At 37.4% G+C, this 23,083-nt stretch overlaps 1 protein-coding gene across 6 annotated transcripts in view; it reads left to right on the top strand.

Annotated features, from left to right (window-relative positions):
• Positions 1–18,368, top strand: part of SCG5 (secretogranin V) — a 29,344-nt gene extending 10,976 nt beyond the window's left edge. For all 6 annotated transcript variants that reach the window (XM_088167203.1, XM_014891245.2, XM_088167204.1 and 3 more), the window contains exons 3-6: positions 3,992–4,141; positions 6,999–7,111; positions 11,806–11,859; positions 15,413–18,368. In XM_088167203.1, coding sequence (XP_088023329.1) covers positions 3,992–4,141; positions 6,999–7,111; positions 11,806–11,859; positions 15,413–15,508 — 413 coding nt within the window. In that variant the 3' untranslated portion in view covers positions 15,509–18,368. The remainder of the gene's footprint in view (positions 1–3,991; positions 4,142–6,998; positions 7,112–11,805; positions 11,860–15,412) is intronic.
• Positions 18,369–23,083: the final 4,715 nt, after the last annotated feature.

Genomic DNA, 23,083 nt, shown 5'->3' with positions numbered 1-23,083 from the left:
TCAGGGAGAAGATTCCCCTGGGAATCTGTGATGGGCTTGGACACTCGGAGGCACCTAGTATGACTTGCTAAGTAGCAGGCTTTAACTGGGGATTTGGGATTTATTTACTCACAACACATACTCATGATCCTTCCTATTTTGTATCTCTGCTAAGATTGCCCAGACTACCTCTTTCCTGAATTTGTAATTAGGGTAACTCTATCTTCACTGTGACAGGGGAAATGGTTTCAATGAGACTGAAAGACAAATTTGTCCTCTTTAAAAGTTTGGCAATAATTTTTCACTTTTGAAAATCCATTCTCATTGACTTTCTTAAACTGACTCTTCTGGGGGACAGCACTGCCTGTTTGTATTTGGAGGATTGCTCTCCACAGATTTGTTCCCACTGTGCTTTACACTACCAAATAGATGGGTAGCAGCAGCTAAAACTTCAGTGGACTAACAGCATTTCCATTGCATGTGTTTGATAAGGGAAATATTCAATACCTGCAAGAAATTAGTTGCTCTTTCTGTTTATTTTCTTTTTTTTTTTTTGTCCTCCAAGAATGGAGTGGTTATGTTCTCTGCATGGGTGGGAAGCCCATACAGGCAGTATTGCTCTTACAAAGAAATTAGCTGAAATGTATGCACTTTAAACTTTTAATCATTCCAAGGATCTCTAGCTGAAATCAACTGATAAAATACTTTTCCAGAATTATAATAATGGTGAGAGGCGTTGTTCTTTTTTTGTTTTATACCCTGCAACAGTTCAAGACTAGTGCTAGATGACTACATATATGCATGTATTTTAAATGAAATTCAAAGCTTACTTAGGACAATGCTGATCTTAGCCCAAGAGACCTAAACCTCTAGTTTATGCTGTAGGAATGTGAAATACCTAATAATAAATGCTCACAGAAATCCTGCACGTGAAATGGAGCTCATTGTTTTGGAGTGTTTTCTTTGCTAGTATGTGGCACAGAAAAGCATGTTCATATAAGTAAGGAGATATGGCAAAAAGCATAGATTTATCTAGCTCATCCTTTCTCAGTACAAGGGTATTGTCTGTACTGCTCTGGACTTTTGGTAGTCCAAGTTTGAATAATTTAACAATGATGTTTCTCATGATTCCTTTGGATAGGAAATCATGAAAAATATCTTGGTATTAGTTGCCTTGTCTTTTTCTTTCAGGTTCTGCCTCAAGATTCAAGAAACTGATCTTCTGCTATTTTTGTAGCTGACTATATATTGTATCCTAATATTTTGGTAGCTTGCAGTGTATTTAATCCTAATATGTTTCTTTAAATCAGTAATGTTTTAATACCAAAACTAATGCAACTAATGAGAGTTACTGTACATAATACTCCTACTTTCTATATTCATAACATTCCATTTTTTATCATTGTGGTCTTTGCTAAGTGCACTATTTATCAGAGTTTATAAGGACTGAGCTTTCCTGATGCTATTAAATCACTCAAGTGTGCTAAATTATGGCACCAGAGCAGGTGCTATTGTCTGCAGCTCTTTTGGAAAGAAAGGAAAAACCCTCAAATGATCCTGGACATTTATACCTAAAGGAAACAATCCTTTATATTAATATAAAAAGATTGGTTTGTACTCAGTCAAGGGAATTCTTGGCAGTCAGTTTAAACTTACATGTATATATAGCACACTGGAGCCTGCTAAGTACCTCTGTTTCCTTTATGGATGGAGCTTTGGTGCCAAGAGGTCTGCACCACATGCAAGCACAGATAGGCTTCTACCTGATGGATTGTCCCATGGTGAACCACATTGTATACAGGATGTTCAAACACGTATTGATTATGTGGTTCTGTAGTTTACAGCAGAATCATAACCTGGTGCTTTTAAGTACATATATGTAATCAATCTTCATGTGAAGGAACCCAGGACAAAAGAAGTATTTTATGCAATATATTAGATGTTATATTAAATTACATTAGATTAAATGTATGATATACTTTTTTTTTAACCTCATCACCATAACATTATTGTGTTACAAGCATCATCTTTGTATGGACTACGGGTACAATAAAGTTCAGAGTGGGTATAATGCTGTTCTGGTGTTAGTACCAGGTCTTGTGGTCAGCTACAAGCAAAATTTCCATATAACAGGGATGCAATTTTTTATAGGGGTAGTTTTACATTTGTTACGTATCTGTAAAACTTTTCTGCAACACTGCATTGCAGAATAAGAGACTTGTACTTGAGGGGGAAAACTAGCACATTAATTAGATTTTAGTCCATTGTGCAAATAAAGTGGAAATATATGTGCTTATAGACTAATTTGCTTTGGTATAATGCCAACATCCAACTGATCATTTGCAAAATTAATTTGCAAAATTTGCCTCAACTGCCACTTCTAAATGTAGAAATGAATACAAAATATTAATTTTGCATTTGAGTGCCTTCTGTTAGCAATTTTTGCAAGTGATTATGTTAGCTTACAATGTTTGGCTGTATAAAAGATGATTTAGGCTGGTAATGTTTATTTTTAATTTGGGACAGGAGTACTTGAATTATTCTTTTGGAGCATCTTTCATGTTCAGAGGCTTTATTCATGTCTTCTGGATCTATGAAAAATGTATAAATTTAAAATAAGACTATTTGGTGATAATATGGTGACTTTGCTATTTACTCAAACAGTTGTGTCTGCATTCACTCTTTAACTCATATTTTCCAATTGTTCAAATTCCTTTTCCTCTCAATTCATTGTTAGTAGAATTTATATGTTGACTGTATGTTGTTATCCCCCTTTATATAGGGTTTAAAAAAAATATTGCTTTGCTGTCACACAACCATATCCATTGCTGCAGTGTGTGTGGTGGCTGTCTTTGTCAGGGAAAAAGAACATGCATGAAACTAACTTTTTATTTGTCTGAAATTCAAAAGAATAGTGTACAATAGTATTAAAAAAACTCCACAAGCAGCTGGGGTTTAGCCTGTGGATGCATTTGGCCAGTAAGGCATGCAGAAAAGATCTGGGACAGATAACTATTTGTAGAGAGGCATAGAGAGTGGCCTAAATTTGGTTTTCAAATCTTTAGTGGAAGACCCTTGTCAAAGACTTGTCAAAGGCAAGGCACCCAGCTGAGATGTGTGGGACGTGGCCACAGCACATGAGTTTTGGGTGCAGTTGCCCAAGAGCACAGCACAGCAGGCTCATCATTGTGTCCTCTGAGTTACAAAACCTGCTGCACACTGCTGCTGTAACCCTGCAGTGATGGTGCTCTGGGTCCCACAGGGAAAAGGTAATCTTGTATGGCAAAGTGTGAAGTCACTGACTGAGATGTTTTGTAACACCTTGACTGCTGTGGAAGTGCTATATGTGAACAAGAATTCCCATCAAGAACAGGGACTCTTCACCACTTTTCATCATTACAACAGGAATTTACATTTAAGAATTGGTTTCATTTAAAAATATTTTTTCTAGGTGTACACAACCAAATTTGCTAGAATACTTCAGGCCCCCAAGGACCTTAGCATCTTAAGCCCTTGGGACTCAATTTATTAATGTATTTCTAGGCTGTGCTGGTAGTATTTCTTTCTACAGTGTCATTAACGTTGTCTTCCTGCCATGATGCTGTCTTGCCATATCTTCTATTGTTAGTTGCTATAATGAACAGTAATAGTATCAGTGACTGAAGATGATTGTGCTTTTACATGTATCAGGATTCATTATTTCTTTTTCTTCACATTTTCTTGCCTGAAACTTTCATACTTAAGGAAAAAAAAACCCCAAGATTAATAATATGTGGCTGATTTTGTTTCCTGGTTTCGTTTTTAATTATCTAAACTACTGAATTTAGGTCACATGGTTATGTTTCTAAAAGAGATGCTTGAAATCTAAACTTGGATTTGTCTCGAAAACAGTTATATATATATAGAGAGAGAGAGATTATACTTTAAAATTGAAGTCTAGATTACTTGGACCAGCTAAAGTACTTACACTTTTAAACTTGTAAAAAGACTGTGCATAAATTGTGTTTGCTAGGTGGTGCACACGAGGGTCTCCAGCACCTGGGTCCTTATGGCAATATCCCAAACATCGTGGCTGAGCTGACAGGAGATAACGTACCAAAGGATTTCAGTGAAGATCAAGGATATCCTGACCCTCCAAATCCCTGCCCTATTGGAAAAACAGGTAATTCAGCTGTAGCCTTTGTACCTCTGTCTTCACTATACATTTTCCTTTCAGCACTGTACAACCCATTGTCAGAAATGAGGGGTTTTTTTCATTCTCTACCCTAGGAGAAGAACTGTTGAGAAATCGGGGGTTTTAGTGTTTCAGATGAGCTTTTTTAAAATTTTTTTTTATTATTAATATGTGGACCTACTACCTAGGTCACGTGGAAGAAATCATCTTGACCTCAGAGTGGAAGATAGTGAGATTTATGAGAGCATCATGTTCCCCAGGGAGTTCATTTTTAAGCTGGCCCCTGAAAAAAGTTATTCTGTACAGATGAGATTTACCCTTATTTTAGAGACTTTCATTGTGCCAAGAGGAATGAAACTGTCTGCCCTGATCTCCAACCCAGACCATGAGTCAATATTTAAGATACCTTGGCTCCAATCCATGCGTCTTTATAGCTCACTGAGGGTGCATCTGTGCCAAGAAATGGAGAACTACAGGGATGCAGCCCAAGGCATTGCATGCAGGCTGGCCCTGGCAGAGGGCAGTGCAGCCTTGGAGAGCCAGAGCTGTGCCCAGGACAGGCAGGGTGTCCCTCAGCCTGCAGGTACTGAGCCCTGCTGGGGCTGAAGGGTCACCAAAGCAGCCCTGCACATGCATGATGCACACAGACCCGGAGAGAATGGGGCTCTTTCCTGTTACTGAGCCAAGGAATGACTTCCAGTACTGAAAGCAGTAGTAAAACACCCATTGGCTGCCTTGGGACCTGGAACTGGGAATGAGCACTTTATTTTTCTCTCATTTTTTATTTGTGAGCTAAGAGATACTTTCAAAATGTTTTCTGTTTAGTCTTCTTTTATGTTATTTGGATAATGCAGAACAGTTGTCTGTATTCTTATTTTAAAATGTTCTAACTAGCTTAGAATTCATCAGAAATAATATTTGTTATGAAAAGTTTTGTGAAGTGTTTTTGCATTTCATTCAAAAATTTGACAAAATTTCAAATAGTCCTCCCTTACTGTTTTCTATTACAGCCCATTTGGTGATGATGCCTTCGTCTCTTCTGAAATAATACCTCATCTTCCAATTTGCTCACTGTAGCTGTTGTCTGACAAGTTGCAAATGATGGGTTTAGATTTTCTCACACACACAAGCACACACACATGGACTTTCTATCTTCCGTGCTTGCCCATTAGACTTCTGTTCATGATTAGATAAATAAATTAAAAACATGGCATCCAGGGAAATGCTTTTGAAAATCCCTTCCATTTTTCTTTCTTAGGTGAAATAAAAGTTGTTAGCTAAGCTAATACAGTCAGATCTGAACACAGGGGGAATTTGCAGGGAAGTGCTGCCTGTTCAGATAAATGGCTCTGTCATAGGTATGCTGTGAGTGAAGATAGTATCTGCTAGGATTAGAGTAAAATGTTTTTCAGAGCCTTAAATGGAAATTCGAGTGGTGACTGTATTATGCATACAAATTACCAGAGGCCTTCCTCAATCAGGTCTGTGGATTTGCTTAATGGAAAACAATTTTTCCAGTCAGTGTCTACATATGCACATTCCACAGCAGGAATACATAAGCCTGGAGCACTTGAGTTGAAGACTTTTGGATTAACAGTCATAGAGGACAGCCACGTGTCCAGCTGCCCTTTGTGTTTTCTACCAAAAGACACAAATGCTTTGAGGTCTACCCCACTTTCTGTTGTCACCTGTTTCTCTCCTAATATAACCTTGTCCCTGATGAGACTGAAATGATTTCTAAATGTTTTAATAGTTTCCGAGTTAGCCAGTATGAAGGGTTTTCCCCTGTTTTCTATTGGCATTTTTATTTTTTCTCAACCCCTATGAGAAAAGAGAGAAAGCTGGATGTGTTGAACTCAGAATAACCTCCTCAGGTCATTGAATTAACTCAAGTTTTAAGTCAAGGCTTTACTGTTTCCCACATCTGAGGGAAAAGGATAATCCATCTGCAAATCTTTTTACATGATGACACACAAGGACAGCAGGGAAAGTCCACAGGTGTGTGCTCTGGAGTGCCTGTGTTCTGGCAGATGCAGCAGTTTGAATGCCCAGCATCATGCCCTGGCTGGTAGGCTCTCCTTGGCTCTGTCTGAGAGGAACTTGGACTGCAAGCTCCCCTTGCTGGCAAAGCAGTGGCAGCTCCAGGAGCAGACTCTATCCTAAAAGCTACTCTGGCCTCAAGCTGCTGAAACTTTGTTTAAGCTAAAGATGGCTTATTTTGGTAAAAAGACTGTAGGTTGATTTTTAAAAGGATACTATCTTGATGTGACACTATCTACAAAACCATGCATTGTGGTTAAAGGAGGTTTCTGGACCAATCAGATTAGTTACCAATCTACAGAAATGTCTTCATCATAAAACTTCTGCTACATAACATTTTTATGAGATCTTACGATGCAGAAATTATTTTTAGCCAGTTTGAACAAAGTAGCGAACTAGAAATGGAGGTCCAGGAAGAGCTTCTTGGTGAAAGAAATTCTGGTTTTGCTCATAGCACTGTTCTACTTGTGAGCATTTAAAAAAGAAAAGAATATCCCTTCTGAATCAGAACAGGATGCAGTTCTAGGTAAAATCAAGTGCAATAATTAAAAGAAAAACATAAAGGAGGGAAAGAACTTGAAAAATAAATTCCTTCAGTTTTCACGAAGTTGTGAGGATTGGGGTTTTTTTTAAATAAATACATTCTGACAAATTTGTTTCAAAAGAAAAAAACCCAGATATTTTCTAGTCTTCCAGTTCTTTATGGTTTTTTAAATTGCATTATTGCATTTAAGAAGTTTGGTGACTAATGTGGCACATACTGTGTGTCTCAAAGCTACTAAGCACTCAGTGCTTTCTTTTGCAGTTGATGACGGGTGTCTAGAAAACACCCCAGACACAGCAGAGTTCAGCAGGGAATACCAACTGCACCAACACCTTTTTGATCCAGAGCATGACTATCCCAACAGGGGCAAGTGGGTGAGTACATGCTTCTTGCTTATTTCTGTTGCATGTGAAACTGGATATTGTCTGCTGTGTGGGAGACTGTGAAACCACGAGGACAATATTGTCCTTAATGCTGGAAAAATTATCACCCTAAGGTGAACTTGCCCTGAAAAATAGAAATAGTGCTTGTGATTGATAGGTAGTGCTTGTGATTGACCCCAGAAAAACAGAAAGTAGAAATCCTTGTTCTATTACCTGTCCCAAAGCATAACAGCTTGATAAATGCAAAAAACCCACATTTCAAACTATGGTGAATATGTAGCCAAAGTTAGTGCAGAATTTAGGATTTCAAAACACAAAATGGCCCTAATCTGAAAGAATATCCAGGTTCAGTGACTACTCACTCTTCATCTACTTATAAATAAAATAAGAAAGAAAATACAGATGGATGGAGTGCAGCAACATAAAACATCTTAAAAAAATCTAGGATCAGACAACTTGCTTTAAGGAATGCTCCCCACCTTAAGGATTTTGGAGGACTTGATGCTGCTTCTTCCTCTGCTCAGGTTATGCACTGTATTATATTGAAAACCTATGTGACACATCACATATAATAAACACAATGAGCTACACTAAGGGCAAAAATCTTGCTCTGAGCATACAAGGACTTTAATAACTGCAGCTAGACTGTTTCTGCAGGCTAGAGGCTCCAAGGAAAGTTCTGCCACTTAATCTTGGATTACATCAGTTAAAATGTCCAATCCCAAATCCTTTTTCAGGCGCCAGGAAAACAATAACAATGATCGTAATTTATGCTTGTAGAGCAAATAATGAAATCTCATTTTACATTGTTATAACACTTCACTTAAGATTGCACTAAACCAAGGCTCTGTAAGCATATATCGATAAATGGACATGTTTGGCAGTCACTTCTGCTGTAATTTTGAGACAATGATTCATCTTCATAATCAAACCAGTGTAAGATTTATAGTCTTAATTACTTATGCGAGTGCTAAATTTCTGGAGAGAATCATGCCAAAACCCCCAATTTTGGAAACTTGTTGCATTCTAAGTAATTACCATCAAAGGTTTTCATTTCAAAAACACCAGATGGTGAACATTCTTATTTATGCCAGATAAAGCTGTTAATTTTCTTATTCTTCATGAGTCCTTTACTTTCATAATACCATTCTGAAGACTACAAAAGCACTTCTGTAAATCTTTGGCCTATAGCAATATTTCAGAATTAAGCATACCTACTGTGTTGTCATCAGCAACATATATATTTAATACATTATAATAAATCATTAGTGAATCCTGAGCTTTTTTTGTATCTCCATCCATCACTACTTACTCAGGAGAAAAAGCTGCTCATGTATGGATTAAAAGACTCTTAGGTACTAAACAGTAATCATATCTAGTTGCAGCTTAGCCAATTCCAGACCTTTTTAATTAGAGATGAAACAGCTGGTCATATGCATGAGCAAATATTCTGCTGAGATCCATGAAAATAGCCCTGATCATCTCCTAATTGCATATTCCTACATGGTAAAAACCTAAATACAATGGTATCTTTTTGTGGCTGGGGTTTTTATTTTTAATTCTCTGGAAAAAAATCAAATAAGCGCTCTAAACATTATCTGTTTGAGACCCTATAAAGCAAAGCTGAAGTAGATCATATCTTTTAGGGCACTCACTGTTGTCTGCATTAAGTTTTAAATGACCAACACAGCAGGCTGTGGGCTGCCCAGTGGGTAACTGTGCATCCTCCCACTGCCCCCAGCACCTAAAATTCCCTCTGCCCACAACAGTTTGCTCCTGCTTCTCCTGTTGAAGAGCCCAGGACCAGATGCCAAGGGCTGTGGTGGCCGAGTGCTTACAGACTGTGGTTCCACCAGCTCCTGCAAGCTGAGTGGGCACCAGGCTGTCATCACCAGCTGCAGCCCTTGCAGCCAGCATCTCCTGGCCTGTGGAGGCTGGCATGTGCTCCCAGCTCTTGGGGCAGCTTCTCCCCAGCCTTTTCTCACCACTGTGTGGTTCAGGAAGCATTACAGTTCCCAGTGACTTGTTCTTTCCAGGAGCATTCCTTAGTGTAACCACAGAAAAACCCAGAGTACATTAGCAGGTCAGAAAAAAAAGGACCTGCATGTCTTACTGGGACAGAAACAGGTTGGTTGGCTTGTTTTGGTGACAGCCTGTCATGCTTTCAAAGCTGTGGGACCTCTGCAGTATCCTGTGAATAAGAGGCACATTTTTAAGGATCAAGCAAGTTTAGAAGCTTGTCTCGTGGAGCAAAGTGTAGGGTTATGTAGATGCTAAATATTATGTGTAAATTCTGCTAATACATCTGGAGATACAAATATATAAATCATAATAAATATATGCCGGGTTAGGAGTGGGAAGAAAGGGGAAGAATGTTTCTGTCTTTGGGACAAGTCCCCACATATCAGTATGCTGAACAGGCTGTTTATAGTGAGATCCATAGCTTATATTCTCCTCCCCTCTCCTCATTTGTGGAGAACATAGAGGAGACAGTGGAAATAGTAGGATGAATGACTTTTGGAGTTTTCTATCCTTGTGTACACCTATTGTTTCTAAGATTTCAGGGTTTTTTCCCCATTTCAGACTTTTCCTTATAGGACACAGATACTTTCTGAGTGTGCCTTTCTTGCATCTTGCAAATTGTCTCTTTAGATGGCTTGAGGAAGTGTTGTTGGCCTCCAGAACCACTTGCACAAAGATAATTTACAATACACAATTTACAATCAAATCTAAAAATCTCTCACATATTTTGTTGGTTGAAGATATTTTAACTTCTCATTTTTTTTCCACCCAAATCTCAACCTGTAGTACTCTAATCCAAGTAGCCAAGAGGATGCAAAGCAAGCTCCAGGAGTGAGGGAAAAGTAGCAAATCACATGCAACATGTGTCTACATGAGGTATATATTTAACTGAACAAAACTCTGTGCCTTCATTCTTACCAAGCTCTCAGTGAGGGATGAACACTTCATGGGCAGATTCTGGTGGCTGATGAGGTCAGGCCATTGCACAGTGGAACATATTTTCAAGATTGCTGTGTCATACAAATATGTTCTTAGCTCATGCTCCACAACCATATTTGCTTTGTACTCCACGTAATGCCACAGCAGTACTTAGGGTCTTAAGACATTCTCAAACAGACTAAACAAAATATGGTTTCCTTGAGCAGGAACAGTTCAATTGTAAGGAATTTTTCAGAATGACAGAAATGCTAGCTCCAGTAGTCTATGAAATTCTTTCGATTTCAGAAACATCCTTTTTCCTCTCAGGAAAGTATTAGGTCAAATACTTTACAAAGAAGCTTTGATGGTGCATTGTTTCCTAAGGAGACTAATTCATGCATCCTTCGGTTTCTTTAAAAGGTTAAATTTAAGTTTTCCTGAAGTGAGTTCACGTAAATGACTAGCCAAGAATGTCCTCCTTGGCCAACTCAATCTCTGTTCTCTTTTGGAACAGCTCAGACAAAATAACTGAGGTTGGACAAGAGATAGGCCTTGTGAGTTTGAGGTTTAATGAACACAAAAAGTACCAAACAGACAATTTTGGCAGATTTCATTGTAACACTTGAAAATGTTTGTTTTTTCTCATATCAAGGCTGCAGAGAGAGTTAGAAGTGTTTGGTGAATTTGTCTCGTGCTAGAATTACACTTTCTATTTATATAATCAATGTTAGGTCAGTTGTTTATAGCAGAATTAATGGCCTTGTTTATATAGTCTTCTGCTTTTATACATGTAATTCTTCTCTCCTTCCATTTTCAGGTTAGGGTTTGGTTTTGGTTTTCTTCATAACACAGAATTGAAACAAAATGTGTTGAACATGTGTGTGTTATTCCAGACTTTATTAGAATTCACTACTTATAAGAAATACAACAATATGTGGATGCACTTATGTAAACTATGGTCAGAGGGGGTTTTTTGTGTTGGTTTTCTTTTTCTTTTTCTTTTCTCATCATCATAACTTTCTCTTCTGCCAAGATGTTTCTGGCAGTTTTTAAAAGGTTTGCCATTAAAAATGTTATAGACCAAATGGTTTTTAGAAACTTTATTGAGGGCACTACTTAAACAAAGGAAGAGTTGGCGCTGAACTCCTTTCAGCAGAACTTTGCACTGGAAAGTGTTGATATCTGGAAGAGAATAAGCAAAGACAACAAAACAGTAGGAATGATGCCTATTTCTGTTTTTAAAAGGAATTAGAAAATCCCTTATAAAGCAAGTATTTTTTGCTCCTGTTCCTGTGTCACCTCAAATGTATAGGAAGATATACCAGAGGCAGGACTCCTGCTTCCTCTCTCTCACACTCTTTTTTTTTTTTTTGCATTTTCTTAAAAAAAAAAAAATATACACACACACACACACACACACACACACACACATATATATGTATTTATACCATGTATCACATGATGGAGAATGTCCAGACTATCCACCACATACTTGAAGCACTTATTGCCTGAACACAGGGGATAACATAGTGGAAAACTACTGGCTTCTAAATTGTTGACAAGGTTGTGACTGCTCGTGAAGAAATGCAAATGTTAGTAGGAATACACTGATATTTATTTTTGGTTTATTTCTCCCATAAAACTACACACTCTTCTAGACTTGATAATATTTAATAGCAGAAGTAATATTTTAAAACAAGAGTGTAATGGATTTGATGGGTGTCTTGTTTTTTTTTCCCTTCCAGAGCAAGAGTTTACTCTTTGAGAAAATCAATGGTGGTCCAAAAAGAAGAAAGCGGGTAACTATCAGAATATTTCATAGCCCCTGTATAATCTAGAGACCTAATCAAAATTAAAACCATATCGTTGAAGAGATAGTCTAATGCATTTGTATTAAATTTTAGATCATGTGTAAAGTCAGGGACTCTATGTGATAAACTACTGTAGCCAGCTTCAGGACTGAACTCTAGGTACAAGATTTATTTCTCAGAATAGCCTCTTACTTTCATAAGATATACTTAAGTGTATAACATTATAAAACTTCATATTATCTGTCTTTTAAAATTTATCCTATTCGCTTAAAACCATTTAAATTTCAATATCTTTAAAACAGAATTTGAACTTTCCTATTAAAAATATTAGTAAATTTAATTACCACTATCTATGTGTGTGAATATATTTTTGGGTGTAGACAACACTAGAGGTGTTTCTTTACCTGATCTATCTCAGATGAAACTCCTAGCTCTGTGTCCCACTTGCTTGAAAAACAAAGATGAAAGAGTTCTCATTGTTCTGCTCCTATAACACCCACACAGAGAGATTCTGCACAGTCTACCTCACTACTCACTTACTTGGTAGTGTCAGCCTTTCTTTTGTTAAAAGAAAAAAGAAAAAATCACTTTCAGGTAGAGTCAACATCTTTAGCTTTGCTGCTGGTGTAGCTTTTTAAAATATGACAGCACAGTTTATATTGTAAATGAAGTAAATATAATGTAAAATAACAAGCATAAATGAAGATGATTTATTTATTAACTCTCAAACTTTAAGACTTTGCTAGAGAAGATGAGTTGATTTCTTCCTGATTCAGACACCATTGGCAGTTGATACTTCAGCCCTAAGTTAATAATCTGACCTGAGCTTAGTATCTGCTCATGCTTTTGATTTTTGAGTATGTTAGTTGAAAAGTAAAAAAGGGCAGGCACCTGACTTTAATTTTTAAATAAGTAGAATTTACTCTGGAAATAGTTCAGAAGAATATTTATTAATAGCTAGAACAGCATGTTAAAGTGGAATTCATGCAACATATACATGAGGGGAAAAAAAGAAATAAAAGAACATTTTCTTTCTATGAGCTGACTGGCATAATTGGATACAAAAGAAATACTAGCTGGAGACACTTGACAGTTATGTGGCCAGGGGTAGCCCAGAATTTTGAAGGTGAATTTCTTTACAGCAAACTTATTTTCCTAGCACAACATGTCACTTAATATTAAATTCATTAAAATTTTAATTATTTTAGTGTAATACTGTAATGATTACTAATGCTTTAATGAACAATTCAGAATTCCCACTTTATCAGCAGAAGAGTAACCTAGAACTGTCAGCAGTGGATTGTGTTTTTCTAGAAATCAAAAAGTCCACTGGATACCCTTCCTGCCCTTTGCACTCCCTGCCACTCCTCCAGGCCTTTCTGCACAGACACAGCTCTGGGATCTGGCAGTGGGTTGATTTTTTTGCATCTGAATGTCTCCATTTGAGGTTAAAACAAGTCCTGTGCAGCAGTGTACGTAGTAACCCTGTTGTGTCGATCCAGGGCTATAGTGAAAGAGGCGCAGAGGCAGTGCTGGGGTGTAGAGCACCCCATCATCTCAGCCTGTGTGTGCCCCCAGACGTGTGTGTGCCCCTCTAGGCACCCCTGCAGGCTGCATGCACACAGTCCTGAGTATTCACCCTTTGCTGCTGCACTCTGCACTCGCAGAGCAAGGCAAGGAGGCTTACAGTGACATCTAATTTTAATTAGCAGCTCTCCCCATTTTTAAAATTCTGGGCTTGCAGACAGCCCTGTCCCTGTCAGGACCACTTCTGTGACCACTAAGCTGCCGTGGGCTCAGAGTGTGTACAGAGGTGCTCAGGAACTTGTGTTACTTTGAATTCTGCAACAGCTGCATAGGATGAAACATACTTAAATCAGCCAAAGTATTTTGCATTATATTTTGTGTTTTCTTTTGTTGATTAAGAAGGATTCAAAATTTTATGTAGTCTCATTCTCTTCTACTTTATTTCAAAAAGAAGCAAGCAAGTACCATTCCAAAAAAAAGACCAATTAATCTTCCTAGGAATCTTCAAATAATTCCTAGAAGTTTATGCAACAGTTGAATTTCACTAAATTAACATTAAACAGAACTTATTTAAACAAACACAAACAAATCATTTACATATGTCTTATTTCTAACAATTTAAAGCACTGGAGTTAGTTTATTTTCAAAGATTTTTCTACATTCATTTCTGGTTCTTAATATTTTTATGTTTTCACTTGCAGCAGGCAAAACACCCAAAACCCAACAGAAGTAAGCAAAAGGGCTGTTCTGTGCTATGACTAAGTATTAATGATAGCATCCACAAATTTGGAGAAACCCAAGGGCTTAAACTTGAAGACAGATAAACCCTAAATATTTTCCAGAGATCCAACAAATACTTGGGATAGCTGAAAATAAATATTACATGCCCATTCTGAATGCCTTTTTTTTTTCCATTTTTTTTTTCTTTTTTTCTTTTTTAATTCTTAAGTTTTGGTGAAAGAAGCACAGAAATATCTCAAGAAAAGTAATTTCTGTGACACAGTCAGCCTGACAAGAATCAGGAGATACTGGAAAATTCGCATTCCCCTAAAGCTTGTCCTTAGGCAGTTTTTATTCACATCAAATCCTTCATGCTAGAATTTTTGACTGTATCTGTGTGAAGGAGACAATATACGCTTGAAATTTGCTTACTCTCACACTGTAACAAGCCAGAAATTAGGTGTAAATGATTTAATACTGAAGCTCCACTGAACTGCCTGCCACTTGCAAATACAGTAAATACATTTTATTCCACTGGTATAGATAAAATTCAAGCATAGGCTTTCTACATTACTCCATCTACGATCTCCAAGCAGTTTTGAGATCTGTTCATCTTCAGCCTCACGTTGTGCTGCTTGCATAGTGCAAAGTGAAGTTAAACCCTCTCCAGGAATCTCCTTTCCAGCATTCCCTTATTCTGGCAGTGCTATGAGAGCCATTTTCTATGCCAAAACCTTGTTTGGCTCTGCTTCTTTGCCAGCAGTTTTTTATCTCAGCATCAAGAGAGGAAGCAAGGAGGGGTTTCCTGGAGAGGAGACAGGCTGAACAAGAGACTTTGGTCAAAATGGTATTGTGGTCTCTAATTTATATCCCAGCACAATGTCCATCAGGGGTAGTGGTTTAAGCTAAAGCTTACCTGTACTTCTCTAACAAGTATAGGTTCTGTCCTGCCTTAAGAATAAGGGAGATAGAATTGCTGCTGCTTCTTGCTGAGCTGAGGAAAGGAGGAGTGGAGCAAAAAGGCAGTGTTTAATTCAGATCATTCTATATTCCTGATAGTCCTCCTTCACTTGTATTTCTTTCAGTGGATCGAATTATATTCTTGTGCAAAAAAAAAAAATAAATTAGAAACAAACCACTGATTGACTTCTAGATTTAATCCCTGAAGGCATTTTTTTTCCAAGTCTGTAAATATCTGACAGATAATAAATACATAAATATGTTCACTAATCCTAGTTACCTTTTATCTATTTCCCTATTTCTAATACATCTAAATAATTTTATACTTTTTCAGAATGTGAACCCATATCTGCAAGGACAGCGACTGGATAATGTTGTAGCAAAGAAGTCTGTTCCACAATTTTCAGATGAAGACAAAGATCCTAAATAAGTAGAATAAAAATGAAAGACAAAAACTCATGCCATCCTCTTCTAGATCATGATATTGCTTATATATAATCATCTATTAAAATCCTTGTGAATGGCAGCATGCATATTATTTATATAATTGTAGATGAAAAACAGCTGTATTTATAACAGCATGTTCTCCTAGATGATAAAAGTATGGTTTTGCTTTTTGTTAAGTTATGGTAAAAGGATATTTCTGTTGTTTTTATTTTAGTCATGGAGCAAACTTTAAAAATGTTAGTCATTTTGATAGCTAATGTGAGGTAAATGGTCTTAATGAGAAGCTTGTAAATAGGAAGATGAAAAAAATGCCAAGTCTGACTCCAACATTTAATCTTAAATGTTACTGTGTTTGACACATGAAAATTATAGTTTTATGTTTTGTTCACAAATATTGTTACTTAGCAAAGACAAAGTATTTATTTTACGCAGAGAATTTTGGCTTTTGGTCCATTTCAATAAACATTTAAGCAATCTACAAGGTTTGCAAAGTGACATTTTCCAAAATAGTTCAGAGACTCATTTGTCTCTGTTATTGCTGTGCAAATTTAAAAATTAAAGAACTGCTTTTTGACTGTGTTCACTGGAATATTTTTCTGTTAGTTTTAATCATTCCAGGCTCACAGTTTCCCTGAACACTCGAACATATTCCTTCCTTATCAATAGAACTGTTATGTGAAAATTAATCTCCCCTGCTGTTCTTTGTCTTATTAACTGCAGCATTTGTGCATAATAGTGTTGTTAAATTATAAGTAAAGATGGAGACATTTGTCTGTGTTAATAAGGTTGTGTCAACAACCTCTGAATCTAAATCCAGGATTTGAAGGTTATTACAGTTGATCTTCTGAAAAAATATGCTACTCTAATAACACTGGTAGATATCATTGAAGTTGTTCTGGGAAGCTTAAATTTAAATTGCCTTCTTGCCCCTAGGAGGTTGAAGAACTTTATATTCCAGGGTTCTCCCTTTATGAAAGATGAGAATACACCTGAATATTTCAAGCCATGTGAATGGAGCACTGGAATTATGGAAAACAGCATTAGCTTACAGCTAATATTACCAATCTGTGGGGAAAAAAAAGTAATTTCCCATTCTATAGAAAGCCAGTAAAATAATGATGACCTCTTAGGAAAAAAACCACAAAAAGAGATAAGACATTAAGGTTCCAAGCTACATAAAGTTTACAGGCTGGCACAAATATGACCATTAATGGCATTTGCTTTTTTTGTCCTACCACTTAGTAATTTGTAATAAATTATGTGTGTAGAGAATTGGCCCTCGCATGCCATTTATGGGTAGATTGCAAAATTCTAACATTTTGGAGCAGACTATCATGGCTTTCATCGTATTTCCTTTTTAAAAAAAAATCTTGAAGAGAAAACTGAATAGCATGTCATGAAGTGGGGTTTATACTCACACATGACACAAAAATGAGGAATTTCTATGAATCACAAAGCTCCCTTGGCTTCCAGTAGCTGGAACAGGATGGGAGCAATCTAGCTGTTCATGTGATAGATATTCTCTGCATCTTAAGCTTACTCTTTTTATCTGCACACCTGCTTAGTCTTCATACAGGGACTGCAAAGCTACAAAGATTGCTCCAAAACCAACAGAGAGTCTATAAATATATACATCATGGCATAAATCTGACATTAAAACCTACTGATGCCCAGTGTGTGAAATGGTCATTCCTTCCAACCCTGCTGCCAGCCACTGGTGTAGCTACAAGGCTTCCAGGTAGTTGGAGGCTAGACTGCCATTCCAAAGAAATTGGTCTTCAGATCCTTGACTGTTCCATCAATACTTCTAAAGTAATCTGAGTTACATTCTGTCCTTATAGCTTCAGTAAAATCCATTTGAATCACAAAAATGAAACAACCGTTTTATTTCATTTTTTTTAAGCTCTTATTAAGGACAAGTGCATAATAAAAGGAAGTATGTACAGTAAATAGGAGGGCTAAAAAAGGGAAAGGCAAAGAGGCATTGCTTGCTTAATAGTGTCAGTAATCCCACGTGTAATTTTGTGAAGTACTCCAGGTCACTCCAAGCCTGTGTGGGGATGTGAAATCCAGCACTGCAGACTGCATGTGGCCACAGGAGCTGCCCTCCTGAGTATGATAGATCTGCACAGGAAAAATATCACGGTTCAAACCTGGTTTTGTCCTTAAATGCAAGCAAAGAAAAAAAAAAATCTTTACACTGCACAAAACAGTGATGTGTCTTACAGGAACTGTCTGCTGGAACAAGTCAAGTGTGTGGTGGTGAGCAGCTGTCTGCTGAGTTCATCAGGCAGCTTGAGTGTTTCACCAGGAAGACTCAGCAGTACTATTGTGAAATTTTAATAAAATGTAGCTATTGCACCATGATAATGAGATTCATTATTCTAATTTCAGTTTCATGGTAGAGCTGTCTTTCAGTACTGGGATTGGCTAGCTCCATATTGATTTAAAAGAAAAAAAAAAAAAGAAAAACAAGCAAAAATCCTTGTCCCTCCTACTGTTCTAATAACAGTCCAAATATGTATATGTAGTTTTTTAAACAGAATAATAACAGTGTCTTTCAGAATCAATGAACAAAGATACTAACTATCCCTGCTCACTCAGAGTTCACCAAACCCATATTTCCAAGAATGTAAATAGCTGCACAGGTGTAATTGCCCTTTTACCTTTATGATGCATGTGAATTAAGGAGCATGTATATTGATACTGTTGTTTAGAATTTTTATAAAATTAAAACCTTTTAGAGTATTTTAAAATTTGCAAGTGTGTTAATTACTGCTAACACATTAGAGACACAATGTGCTTGAAGGAAGCTATGCAAAATAAAGTGTATTGCCCTCAAACATGGGTTTTGTCTGGTAATGAAATATTTATGACTCTAATTTTTAAAAAGCACTGTGTAACTTTTGAGAGTATTTGATTTGTGACACACAACTTACTCTGGGGGTGCATGTGCATACACATATTAATACATGTTTTTAAACAGAATACAGTCTGATAATAAAGAATATAAAGATGTTAACCCACAGAAGAAAGTGATAGAAAAATGCTTACTGAATTGCTAAGGAGGGGAAATAATGATATGCTTCTCATTACTGGCACATCTGCATTCACCAAATGCAATAAAACCATGCTGCTGTCTGTGCAGCAACCCAGGAGCAATCCAAAGAAGCTGGGTACCAGTTCTCTAATGTCAGAGTCCCGAGAGTCACTTACAGGATTGCAAGTAAAGCTGACCTGAAGCTTATTTTATCAAAATATGATGAAGCCTATCTTATCTGTTAAACTGAGGAAGGGCACAGGCAGAAAAATGACTATCAAGTCAATTAGGTTTTTGGCTTTGTTGTTAACACTCAAGCCCCTTTGTTTCCAAATATCAGTAGCTGGGGAAGAAGACAAGTAGCTTTTTCATGATGAAGAGGAGACTTGCTTTCAAATCAGGCCTCTAAACAGTAGCTCTATGGAAGTGCGGAAAAGGCTTTGTTTTCATTTTCATGGTGGACAAAAAACCTAATTTTTGAACATTTAAATTCTTTTAGAAAAAGCCCATAACAACATCAACCCAAAACAAACTTGGAATCTTCTGGCCTGTTTGCTGGTAATCTCACTAAACCAGTTCTCACCTCATCTGTAATGCTCCATCACTTGTAATGTGATATAATTTTTATGCAATTTCTTCCTTTTTGACACAAATAGACAATGTCTGCATCTATAGGACAAAGACCTTAAAGACAACTTTTCAGTTTTTTGAAGTCACACACTCAGATTTATGGAAGAACAAGGGCAAGTTAGGGAGGTTCAGAGGATGCTACCACAATTCCCAAAAAATTTAAGATGTCCAAGGAAAGGGCAGTTCCACATGATCTGCAAGGGAGATGATTATCTATTTTATTAGCCAAGTATCACTACCTGTAGGATTTAAGGTACCTGTCCATCCAAGCCAGAAGCTATCAAGGGTATCAGGGAGAGGACATTATCTCCAATTTTGAGACACCTGAATCCAACCTGATTTCAGGCTAATGGAATTGACAATTAGATTGAATTATATTTCTGCCATGCTTGATACAAATATGATGGCAATGTGATATGCCTTAAAGAAAAGACAGCAACAACAAAAACTCAACGTTGACTCAACTGCCATATGGATACATATACATACACTTAAAAATTCAGTTTTGTTTGAAGACAGGCAATTACCTTCAATACTCTTTAAAAAGAATCATGTTCAGAAATTATCTCAAAGAAGAAGTGTACTTTTAAAATAAAGAATTGCTGTGTCCCTTAAAAGATCTGCCAGTTTGTCATGCCTAGGGTCAACAACAGATTCTAACCATGAGCAAAGAGCAAGTTCCCTCGAAGGGTTCAGCCACTGACAGTGACCTGCTTACATGCAAACTAAATAAAAACTAAAAACAACTGTAAGCAAAGGATGTGAAACCACCATCATGAAGGTCCCTATCACTCATGAATGTGGCTGACTACCACATTTGTGATAGCAGGGAATCCCTGATAGGATTGGGAACTAAGCCAAGATTTTTCAAATACAAGAGAATGAAAAGGTCAAATGAACCATTTTCCAAGTCCACTTGTGATCTAGGTCTGCCATGCTCAAGCCTTTTGCTTTTAGGTGAAGAATGGCATTGAGCTCCAGTTCATCATCCAAGTTTACCAGGAGAAGGAAATATGTAGTTTCAGTTGTCATGTTTGCATTATTTATGATGATGACTGCTTTGCTGTGCTTACATGAGTCCTGATGGTTGGGAGAGCTGCTAACCATGTGTTAAACACATGGGAGCATAACAAACATTAAATACGAGTGTCATGGCAGTAGCATTATCAACTGGAACTGAAAGAGCTTTAAAAAATTCTATTTTATTAATGAGGTCTGTATTTGTATGTGGGGCAGAGGTAGAGATGGCAGGAATTGAGAATGGTTTCAGATTTTAAGATTAGGTAGACATGAATCATCTCTTTTGAATTTTCTTCTGTAGTTCCTGTTACCAAAACACATGGAATGCAGCTCCTAATGCAATACATGGTTGTCCTTTACATCTAATCCTGTGTTTCTTCATCCTACTCTCCAAGAAAAACTGTGGTGGGAGTCAGTGGCTGAATTTAATGGTAAACTGAGTGAGGCAAAGGAAGAGGTGCAGAAAAGAAATAATGCCCTACTTGTTACTAGTCTCAAACTTTCCCTCTTTCCCTAACCACTATCATTCAGCTACAGATCATTAGATGTATAAACTCTGACTCCTGTTACTCCAGATCTTTGTTCTGAACCTAACCACTGTATGACAATGTTACTCTCCTGAGAACCACTAAAGATCTCCATTATAGATGACAGGGATTTTTGGGTGTGGACATATTTGCTAGGTCACAGAAGGTGCATATGGCTTTGATGCTGAATTCAGATATCTTTTAACTAATTCTTTATTCTGAGAAACAACAACAACAAAAACCCCAAAACCCAAACCTTAGCAGTTCTTTCAGTGCAGTATCTATGTTCTAATGCCCCAAAGTTCTCAAAAAGTGGCTGAAATTCAAGTGGGATAGCATGTATGGGGGAAATACAGTTCTGATTCCTCAACTCAATAGAGAACACCTTTCTACACTGGAAATACAAGATACCACACAGTGACATTTTATATTTCTAAATGGATGAAACAGACTCATGAAAGAGCAGGTTAGGCCATCCAGAGAAGCACTCATAATTCACCATTGGTTATTTTTTCCCTTTCTTAAACAACGCTGCAAACAGTAACTAAGAGAATTGCAAAACTTTGATTCCAACGAGTAGTGCAGTGGCTGTAAGATTTATGGGCTTGAAAACTGTGTTACAGCAATTGAAAAAAGCCTATTTTTAATGCTGCATACACCATTGATCAAATAAAAAATTTAAGTAAATTCTTTAAAAGTCATTGTTTTAACAGAAAAGCATGGCTGTCATAGTTTATGCATAGACCCTGGCTGTTGCTTGAATTCCCAAACCCTATGACACAAGACTGTGCATGAATGGGTAATGCATGTGTGCACAGTTAAAAAAGCAGAAAAGTATGTCCTGCTTCTGATTCTTTAAAGCTTCATCTGGCTAATCCCACAGTGTCTCCAGCTTTGCTGCAGCCTTTCTGGTGGTTACTGCTCTGAAGTTATGGTGTCTTGGAAGACTTCTTTTCAGGGACTCTCTTGAGTGCCAAGTTATCCAGCAGGCAAACAATATATGCCATAATGATATACATTTCTTTCAGTTAAAAATACATCCGTTAGTAGTTTGAGGCTATTTTCTAATTTCTTACCACAATGAGCATTTTCTGCTGTGTTTTTACATTCTCACCAACAACCTATAAGTCTTTAAAAGAACCAGAACTATCCACAAAGTTGAAGATAAGGCCTTCAGAAACCCATTCTAAAATATCAGCTGCTTGTAAAAAACACACTGTGTCTATTTTGTTGTGCATCTGGAAGTTCTCAGTCTGGAGGTTTACAAAACTGGGAATAATTTCCAAGTAAAAGATGGGTGAACAGTTGCAAAGAAGTTAAGTGCTGGCTCCAGTAAAGGCCTAAGTAGCCACAGTTGTGGGTACACAGTTTGTGTCCAATGCAAATACCAAACCCAAGCACATGCTCCTCAAACCTTGCCTCTCTTTCCTGATTCCTCAGGTAGCTAAGGGCTATACACAGCTATGTTTTTCTGTAATCATATACCTCAGGTGCCTGAACTCCTATACGTGCCTAGGTTTGTTTGAGACTTGGTGAACACAGCTCTACATCTATCTCAGTCCTAAACCCAGCCTGAATCCACAAACTTGGCAATTCTTTCCCTAAATTCCCTGAGGGAGCAAGCCTGGCAACTGCTCATCTCACACACGTCTACAGGACCAGGCATTGCACGCAATACCACAGCAGACATAGACAGTTTAATTAAGAAAACAAAAAGTGTCTGTAAGAGTTATGGCAAAAGAATCAAAGCTCTAATGACACCAGAGAAGGTGATCAAGCATGAACACAAATTTGTCACCTAGTGATTCATATGACAGGCTGAGCACAAGGAACGACAGGGAAACTGAGCTCTAGCTAGTCCTCAAGGAGTGTTTGGGAAGCTGGGCAGACCCCTGATAAAAATACAAGAGTAGTCAGAGAGATGGCAAAACCAAGCCAACCACCCACCCCATCCCCCTGAGTAGATGGCTAATTATGGCTCCTTGTCTTGATTTAATTGTTTCCTGAGTTGTTGGACAGTTTCAGCAGGGGAGGTGCAGGTCTCACACAAACAGGCTGCAGCCTCATGGCTAAGAGGCTGCACCTCACCTTTTCTTTCCTGATTGATGAAACACCACCAGCCTCCTTTCACTCACTTTTTATGAATTGGTTGGGTTTTTTTTAGGAAAGTTAGACGCATTTAGCTGCTACCCAAATTCTTGGAACAACGTTACCTTTAGCAAGACTTGGAAACAAGCAAGAGTTCATTTGCTGGACTGTGTATTCTTTATTCTAGTAACTTTAAAAATATCTTCAGAAAATTTTGCATCTGTTGAAAAGGAAGATTTTAAAACTCCACTTC

This window comes from Sturnus vulgaris, chromosome 6, assembly GCF_052056855.1.
Source record: "Sturnus vulgaris isolate bStuVul1 chromosome 6, bStuVul1.hap1, whole genome shotgun sequence".
Lineage (NCBI taxonomy): Eukaryota > Metazoa > Chordata > Aves > Passeriformes > Sturnidae > Sturnus > Sturnus vulgaris.
This window is presented reverse-complemented; position numbering and strand designations above follow the sequence as displayed.